The 9,741-nt window shown below is 40.0% G+C and overlaps 1 protein-coding gene across 1 annotated transcript; it reads left to right on the top strand.

The window, feature by feature from the left end:
- Nucleotides 1–5: 5 nt before the first annotated feature.
- LOC113758306 (protein DETOXIFICATION 54-like) lies at nucleotides 6–2,900 on the top strand (the record flags this gene model as incomplete). Its single annotated transcript, XM_027301226.1, has 2 exons — nucleotides 6–554; nucleotides 2,007–2,900. Coding segments are annotated over 2 exons (1,101 nt in total), but the record flags the coding sequence as incomplete, so codon positions are not given.
- Nucleotides 2,901–9,741: the final 6,841 nt, after the last annotated feature.

The raw sequence follows: 9,741 nt of genomic DNA, 5'->3' as shown, positions 1-9,741 counted from the left end.
AGTCAATCATGGTGTTCTTGGGTCAAGACATTGAAATTACGAGAATGGCCTCGGTTTATTGCCTTTATTCACTCCCAGACTTACTGACCAATACGTTATTACAGCCCCTGAGGGTTTATTTAAGGTCACAGGGGGTGACTAAACCCCAGCTGTGGTGTACCTTTGTGGCTGTGATATTCCACGTGCCACTAAACTATGTGCTTGTGGTGGTGATGGGGCTGGGGGTCCCTGGCGTGGCCATGGCTTCGGTGCTAACGAACCTGCATATGGTGGTGCTTCTGGTGGGGTACGTGTATGTCTGGGGGAGGTGGGAGTGGAAATGGATGGCTGGGATGGGAGAAGGGATCTGTGGTGGGGTGGGGCCGTTGCTGAAGTTGGCTGTGCCAAGTTGCATTGGGATATGCTTGGAGTGGTGGTGGTATGAGATTGTGACAGTCCTGGCTGGATACTTGCCCAATCCTAGGCTTGCGGTGGCTGCCACGGGGATACTTATTCAGACCACTAGCCTTATGTACACTGTTCCCATGGCGTTGTCTGGCTGTGTCTCTGCCAGGGTAAGCTTTTTCATGACATTAATTTTCTCTACTCGCACAAGTTACATTTAAGACAGGAAAAAACGGTTGTATATTTATGTTACTCAGAATTTTCACTTTTCATTTTGCATTACTGTTTCGTGTTCGACTCTTCACTTTGCGATAGAATAGCCGTGTGTCACAGGATTCGATAGCCGAGTCTAAGTAACAGTTGTCTACAAGTTGAGTATACATACATGTTAATTGTAACGGTTGAAGCATATGGAGTAATTAAATTATCTATGTATATCTAAAAGATTTGTGTTATAGAATCTGCAATGTGTCTATATTTGCATTGGTTTGTGATGTAGGATATTCGTATTTGTAGAAGTCTTGATGACTAATGAATGTCATTGGGATCCAATAAGGATCACTGACTAACTTTGTTTAGTACTTTCTGATGAAAGTTACATCCTTAAAGGCTTAAACAAATTTAGCTAGTTGTGGACTAGGATTAATCTGGTTGTTATGTGGAAAGAATAATGGTGGCACTATTGAGGATGGCAGTAACAAACTTGAAAACTGTAATTTGATTTCATATTCGAAGGCAATGATTTCATTTCTTATGTGTCATGTGAGACCATTAATTTCTACCCATTAAGGAGTTTAGACGATTTTAATTCACATGCATTGTCCTTCTTGTCCTTTTACTGAATAATACCATGAACAAAGTCATTAACCAGATAATCTGATCTTGGAATTTATATTTATGCATCCTTGATTTTGTAAGTAGTTTTTATCTCTAGAAAGTTTAAAATTCAAAGTAAACTCTATGTCAAGGTAAGGAAAGATTTTTTTCTAAAGCTACCCCTTTTCTTTGGAATGGATATTTTATGTTGCTTTGGTGTATTCAAATAGCTTCATTAGATGATTGGTTGGCGATGACATAGACTGCATTGGTATGGCTTCCTTTTTTGCCGTTGGAGCAGATAAAATTTGCCTTGTGCATGTATCTGTTCAAGGATCATGTGCTTTTGGTCTGTTACTTTGTTGCATCACTTTTCCACAAATCCACTTGCCGCCTACTCAACTAAGCCCATACATGTAAAATAGGGCAACACAAATTGAGCATGGAAAAGTGTTCAGTCGTCTATTGCCTCTCCCTCATTAGCATGTCCATTGCTTCCTTTTCCTTTTATCCCTAAACAACTAGCAAATTTGTTACATGTGCCAGTCACTTACATGACCAAGTGAGTTGGACTTTTATTGGAGTTTTCGATTGACATTATAGATCAAAAAAGTCATTTATTAGTGACATTTGTGCATCTTTACGCATGTTGTGCTGGATTATGGAAAGTAATAGAACCTAATTGTCTGTAAAGTAAAACAAAAGATCATTTATATGGGCTATGACTGCATGATTAGGACTGAGGAAATCGATAGTCAATATTGATGCTAGTGAAGTTGTTACATTTAAACTGGTTGCCGACACAGGTAGGCAATGAGCTCGGGGCGGGGAAACCGTACAAAGCGAAGCTAGCTGCAATGGTTGCGCTAGCCTGTGCATTTGTTATCGGATTTGTCAACATTATTTGGACCGTGATGTTTAGGCATAAGTGGGGTGGCTTGTTTACAGAAGATGACATGCTCAAGGCTCTTGTTGCCTCAGTTTTGCCAATCATCGGGTTGTGCGAGCTTGGCAATTGTCCACAGACCACTGGCTGTGGTATTCTACGTGGTACAGCGAGGCCAGTGGTTGGTGCTCGTATCAACCTTGGCTCGTTCTATTTCGTGGGCACTCCTGTAGCTGTAGGCTTAGCCTTCTGGTTCCATGTTGGCTTCAGTGGACTATGGTTTGGGCTATTATCTGCTCAAGCTGCCTGTGCCATCTCAATTCTGTATGTAGTGCTGGTCTGTACAGATTGGGAAAGCGAATCTTTAAAAGCCAAAAAGCTCACTAGCTTGGAGTTGACACAGAAGCATGGTAATGATGAAGAGAAAGGACTTTTGATGAAGCAGAATGGACACACAGAAGATGTTCCCTAATTAAAAAGAAAAATGATTGCAGGATTTTTCAGAGGTATGGAAATGTAAAGTACTTTCCATTTTTTTTTTAATTCCTTTGTGTTTCAGTTGCACTTGTCTGTATGGGAGGAACGTTTATGACACCTTTCTTGAGTTTTGTGATCTAAAGGCATGGGATTTTTGTAAAAGGGGCTTCTTTGTTTATACTTGCAGACGAAGAATGTTATGGTGGCCCGTACGAATTTTCCATTGTTTAAAGGCTAGAAACCAAATTTTCTTTGCTTTTTGTCTGTGTTAGTGCTGTGCCTTTATAAGGTAGACCCCATCCTTCTTGGTGCAAAATGTGTTGGTTACTTTTGATTTCTATGCTGCTTATATCTAGCACTAGCATTTCTTGGGGGAATTCGAGGCCCTCCAGTTGAGGTTCCGTCTAATTCCGTCCAACCATGTAAATTGATATAATTTTGGTGTAAATTAATGTATATCTTGTGTAATCGTGAGTTTATACCGAATCAGTTATATTCATTCGTGCACTAAAATTGTATAAATTTACATCAAAATTTTATCGTTTTCATAACTAGAGAGAACTAAAATTGGAGTGACCCCATTTCCTCCTACATGTCCTAAGTTTGTCTTAATAGATTCGCTTTGTTCTGTTGCTACTTCCTGCAGGAAAGAAAAACACCTGAGAAAATGACCTTTGAGTGGACTGGGCAACTGTACAGTGCTTTGGATAAGTGATTCCCGAGTGGTGTGACTGCCTGTTGCTGATGGGCGTGGACATAAAACAGTGCATGATTTGGCATTAGTTGCACATGGGGACTTTGGAAAGGAAATTTGTGGATGGGGTTATTGGTGTTCTGTTGGCGTCATTTGGATTTTGGAGAGACGAAAATGTTTGATGATAAGAAGTTAATTGTTTGTCTTTGTCAAATTTGACGTTTTTCGAACTTGTACAGACGAATTTGCATATAATTATTAACAAACGTATCAACTCTTTAAATGTGATCCCTAAGAGCTAATGGTTTGAACAAATTTTGGTAACGTCAGGTTAATATAATACTTGAAATTTGAGGTAGCAAAAAATTGTCATGTTTTTTTTTTTTTTTTAGTATAAGAGAGAGGTTTGAATTCAAAACCTCTTATTTATAATTCTTTCTATCTCTCAACCGTAATATTTAATTGCCATGCAAAAGAAGGAAAAAAATACCAACGCATTGAAGAATCATTTTGTTGCGAAACTCTTGAAGTCTAAATGAGGAAAAATTTAAAATAAAGTGAAAAAGCAACTTGCAGTCAACATCTTCGGCTGTGCCTGGCTGCACTGATGCGCTAACTGCTGTAGTAGCCACAGCAGCGGTTGCTGCCCTTTTCGAACGTGGATGACATCCTTGTTGCCGGCGACTGGCCGCTAGTGGTGGGGATGATTGCCCATCATGATGGGTTGCGGTTGACCGTAGTGAAATTGGGTTCTAAAAATTGAAATAGCAAGACAATTGGGTTCTAAAAATTGATATGGCAAGATTATGCATTGGGTGTTCTAATTTACAGTAACCGTTTGGATTGTTATTTTCTGGAGGTTTTATAAAAAAATGTATTGTAACATAGGAAACCTAGTATTTCATGACAATAATTTTCTAGTCTTTTAAGAATTTTGTAAACTGCTATTATGGTAGATTCTATTGGGAATAATGTGATGTGTGCACGGATGGCGAGATGGATGGCGGCCTTGACTCAAGGCTTTCATAGAGACATTGAAGTCTTGAAGGATGTTAGTCAAGTTACCTACACATTGATCCAAGCCCTCGAGGAGTCAAGTGATGGTTGTTAGTTTGGGCTCTAGCCCGCTAGTTAGTCTTTGTAGTTTTTCCAATTAAAGGGAGTCGGGTCCAACCTGTTGGGGCCTTTTTAGTCTAGAGCTGTCAAGTTTATTGTTTGATTAGTTACTAGTTGTAGGGCTTTTTTGAGTCATGGGTTCGGCCCACCTTGTCCAAGGGCCTGGCCGAACCTTTATTTTCCTTTTTACTAGCATTAGGTTTCGTTTTGCCTATATAAGCTTGCTTTTAAGCATTAATGGTAACTCGATTGATTAATGAAATTGTTTCTTTCGATTTTCTTCTTGTGAGAATTTTCGTTCCTTTACTTGCTTTTGGCAAGGGTTCTTGAGCAATCCGTGTTGTCCTTGATGTTCGTCGACTATCTACTTGGTATTCACCTCGATTGGAGTCCGTTGTTGCAAAGAGCCACCTTAACCAACTCTGTCGTCCCGTGTTGATTTGGTTTCCGCAATCCAGCGTGGATCAACGCGCTAGATTCCTTGGCAAACGTGCTACGTGTCTCGAAACGTGTTGATCGAGGACCGTATCAGTGGCTCAGAAGCTTAAGGTGGAGGTCCTTTCATTATATACTTGTTTTCGTAGTTGTGTCGTAGGTTTTTGTGTTTTGTCCGCTGCCTTGTTAAAAAAAAAAAAAAAAGAGTCACTGTTCATCGTACTGTTTACCGACACTGTTCACGTTACTGTTCATCCGAACACAAAATCTGTTGGTGTGTTATATCTTTTGTGTTTGTGTCTAGTTTGTTGATAATTTCTGTCCAAAATTTGCCGTAAGGTTCTTGGTAGTTAGTCATCACTTGAGCAACAAGAAAACAAGTGGGGCGGCGGCTAGGGTTTCTTTGTTTCAAATCTGTCCAAGTATTGCTTGCTTCATCCAAGTTGTTTACTTATTTTTCAAATCTGAATTTTGGTAAAACTTGTTGGTATTTGTGAATCTTGAAGTGAACCTACAAGAATCTTGAGTTTCTTGAATTTCTTGACCACAATCTTGAAGTTCTTGATAACTTACTTGGGAGTTCTTGAAGGATCTTAAGGATCTTGAAGGTTTCTTGTGTGATTGAATTGGCCGAACACAAATCTGGAAAAACAATAGTCCATTCGGTCAAATCTTTGTGTTGTGTTGGTTTGTTACAAGTAAAAAAAAAGGGAACAAAACAGAAACGAAAAAAAAAAGAGAGAAGGAAGGATCGGTTGGCAAAACGCAACAAGAGAGAAAAAAAAAGGGAAGGCAACCGAATTGTGGGAAGGAAATTTCTGATTTGCGCAATCCTTCTTGGAGTAGAATTTGGAACCTTCTAAAGTTGTAACGAGAAGGAAAGGGGTTTCCCAAAAGGTTTCCTAAACCAAATCTGATTTGTGCAATCCTTCTTGGAGTAGAATTTGGAAGTTTCTAAACGTTGTTACAAGAAGAAAAGGTTTTCCAAAGGGTTATCAAAAACTAACTTGTTTCCAAATTCAATTAGGAAACTAAGTGGACATTTGGATAACTCTCCTATTTCCACTTGACTAAGTCCATTTAAATTAGGAAACTTCCAAATCCCGCATTTGCTTATTTCCTTTTCCATTCTCGCGTATTCCAAATCTGTCCGCCTTAGGGAATTGCCAAAACCTTACACCATCGTGTCCGAATTGTTTCCAAATTGTGTCTTTGTTCTCGGTTACTCTGGTGCTAAAGTTGGGAGAACAAGTTTTGGATTTTTGCACGGTATTTCTCAACTACTCAAACCGGCAAGGTAAGGAATTTTGGTAAGTTTATTTGAGTGCTTTGAGTGATACACGAGTGATGAGCACATACACGTGAGCTTGTGTGTCGTGAGGAATCTCTTTTTCTTTGCTAACCATTTTGGCAGGTCACGTAATCATGCCTAGGGAAGTTGCCTCTTACTCATACAACCAAGAATTCTTGGAGAATGAGCCTCTCAAGAGGAGGGGTTCCAAGCGGCCTACTCCCAAGCACTCTAGTTCCATGGAATCTAGTTCACAACATGAGTTTCGGGAGGAGATGGAACGTTACCGTGCTTCGCGTGTATATGAAGGGTATAAACGAGATTGTGCTGAATATGAGAAGGAGCAAAGAAGTTTGCGCCAAACCTCTAAATTGAGGTCCACCTCAAGCCAACGAGATTCATCTGAGAAGTGTCTTGACAATCAAGACAAGGAGTTTGAGAATTCTCGAATTGAGTCAACGCTTCGTAAATCGAGGGAAGAATTCCGAAGTCGGAATAAAGCATTGGTTGATTCTATGATGGAAAGACTTAGCCAAGTGTTGGATTCCCACTTGGAACAACTTAATCATGTGTCAACCGGTGGTAATAAAGGGAAAATTCATCCTAGTCCCTCGTTGATTGAAGAGCCAAATATGAATGAGTTACAACTGAGCCATGAACATGAGCTAGATAGACAATGAAAATCAAACCTCATGTACAATGAGTGAGCAATGGTCCGAGAAGAATGGAGTGGGAAAAGGCAAGAATAATTTGGCCTTAGTGAAGAGTAAAAAGGAGGAGTTGGCCGTGTTTACAAAGGCTGAAAGTGTGAACATTTTGTTTGCTAACCAGCTAACATGTGTTTTGTTTAGTACCTCTTCTTTTGTGCAGCTTAAACAAAGTCAAGTAGAGTTGGTCATGGCATGTTCCATTCCCAAGTCACTTGAACACTTTGTGAGTTTCCATGGGGTTTGTCTTCTAGGAACTAAATCTCTTTGGTATCAATTCATGGAACAATGTCCATTCAAACCTGTCCGTGCCATTGGAGGATTCATTCGAGCTCATCTTAAAAGGGAAATTCCAGATTCTACTGCTTGTTCTCTACCTATGGTTCATTCTTCACCTTTGCCTTATTTTGAGCATGTTACTAGCACTAACTCTTGTTGCTCTTGTGTAGGTGTTGATGAGAAGTGTAAAGGACTAGCACTGGAATCTCAAGTTGAATCAAATGGTGGAAGGAATATTGAAGTGTCAAAGGGAGTTTTCTCATTTAAATCTTGTTCTACACCTTCTTACCATCTAGCTAATAATGTCCCATTAGTTCTTTACCCGATTTCTGAATTGTTTCAAGTTGAAGGTTATTTTGTTTTTGTAGGTTGTAATGCTATCCAAAATTTCCCAACTATGATTAAAGACTTGCAACCCGATTTCGTCCTTATTCCTGCTAAAAGTGGTGCATATTCGTGCTTCTTCACATGTCCAAAAGCTGGTCACCACAAGCTTACTTTACCAACTCCAACTTGCGCAAATTCGTGCGAGTCGTATGGAGTGCGTTTCACTTCATTGCTGCCACTCATGTCAGGTGACAATATGACAATCCATGGCCGAAGGCTGCTAAAGAACTTTGGATTGCTACCTGGAATTTTCACGAGCCTTACACAAGCTCTTTCCTATCTTGGCACATGTCCTTGTTTGAGAGCCTCATGAAGCTGACCAAACGGCATTTAACTTGGCTCATGACCTTTTATTTGTCCCCAACGTGGCTGACCTCCAAGCGCACTGTCGATTTGTGGTGTCATACTACTAACACTTGTTAGTATTATTCATCTCCATCCAGATTTGAGGACAAATCCTTCTCAAGAGGAGGGGACTGATGTGTGCACGGATGGCGAGATGGATGGCGGCCTTGACTCAAGGCTTTCATAGAGACATTGAAGGCTTGAAGGATGTTAGTCAAGTTACCTACACATTGATCCAAGCCCACGAGGAGCCAAGTGATGGTTGTTAGTTTCGGCTCTAGCCCGCTAGTTAGTCTTTGTAGTTTTTCCAATTAAAGGGAGTCGGCCAACTGTTGGGCCTTTTTAGTCTTGAGCTGTCAAGTTATTGTTTGGATTAGTTACTAGTTGTAGGGCTTGTTGAGTCATGGGTCGGCCCACCTTGTCCAAGGCCTGGCCGAACCTTTATTTCCTTTTTACTAGCATTAGGGTTTCGTTAGTTTGCCAATATAAAGGCTTGCTTTGTAAGCATTAAGGGTAGACTCGATTGATTAATGAAATTGTCTTCTTTCGATTTTCTTCTTGTGAGAATTTCGTTCCTTTACTTGCTTTTGGCAAGGGTTCTTGAGCAATCTCGTGTTGTCCTTGATTGTTCGTCCGACCTATCCACTTGAGTATTCACCTCGATTGGAGTCGTCGTTCTACCACCTTAAACCAACTCGTGTCGTCCGTGTTGATTTTAGGTCCCGCAATCCAAGCGTTGGACAACCTCGCTAGATCCTTGGGCAAACGTGCTACGTGTCTCGAAACGTGTTGATCGAGGACCGTATCAGTTGGCTTCAGAGCTTAGGTGGAGGTATCTTTCGTTATATCCTTGTTTTTCGTAGTTGTGTCGTAGGGTTTTTGTGTTTTGTCCGCTGCCTTGTTTAAAAAATATATATATGTCACTGTTCACCGTACTGTTCATTATTACTGTTCACCGACACTGTTCACGTTACTGTTCATCCGAACACAAAATCTGTTGGTGTGTTATCTCTTTTGTGTTTGTGTCTAGTTTGTTGATAATTTTTGTCCAAAATTTGCCGTAAGGTTCTTGGTCGTTAGTCATCACTTGAGCAACAAGAAAACAAGTGGGGCGACGGCTAGGGTTTCGTTTGCGCTAGGGTTTCTTTGTTTCAAATCTGTCCAAGTATTGCTTGCTTCATCCAAGTTGTTTACTTATTTTTCAAATCTGAATTTTGGTAAAACTTGTTGGTATTTGTGAATCTTGAAGAGAACCTACAAGAATCTTGAGTTTCTTGAATTTCTTGACCACAATCTTGAAGTTCTTGATAACTTACTTGAGAGTTCTTGAAGGATCTTGAGGATCTTGAAGGTTTCTTGTGTAGTCCATTCGGTCAAATCTTTGTGTTGTGTTGGTTTGTTACAAGTAAAAAAAAAAAAAAAAAAGGGAACAAAATAGAAACGAAAAAAAAAGAGAGAAGGAAGGATCGGTTGGCAAAACGCAACAAGAGAGAAAAAAAAAAGGGAAGGCACCGAATTGTGGGAAGGAAATTTCTGATTTGCGCAATCCTTCTTGGAGTAGAATTTGGAACCTTCTAAAGTTGTTACGAGAAGGAAAGGGGTTTCTTAAAAGGTTTCCTAAACCAAATCTGATTTGTGCAATCCTTCTTGGAATAGAATTTGGAAGTTTCTAAACGTTGTTACAAGAAGAAAAGGTTTTCCAAAGGGTTACCAAAAACTAACTTGTTTCCAAATTCAATTAGGAAACTAAGTGGACAGTTTGGATAACTCTCCTATTTCCACTTGACTAAGTCCATTTAAATTAGGAAACTTCCAAATCCCGCATTTGCTTATTTCCTTTTCCATTCTCGCGTATTCCAAATCTGTCCGCCTTAGGGAATTGCCAAAACCTTACACCATCGTGTCCGAATTGTTTCCAAATTGT

Source organism: Coffea eugenioides, unplaced genomic scaffold, assembly GCF_003713205.1.
Source record: "Coffea eugenioides isolate CCC68of unplaced genomic scaffold, Ceug_1.0 ScVebR1_470;HRSCAF=1153, whole genome shotgun sequence".
Taxonomy (NCBI): Eukaryota; Viridiplantae; Streptophyta; class Magnoliopsida; order Gentianales; family Rubiaceae; genus Coffea; species Coffea eugenioides.
Note: the sequence above shows the minus strand (reverse complement) of the source record. Positions and strands in the feature narration are given on the sequence as shown.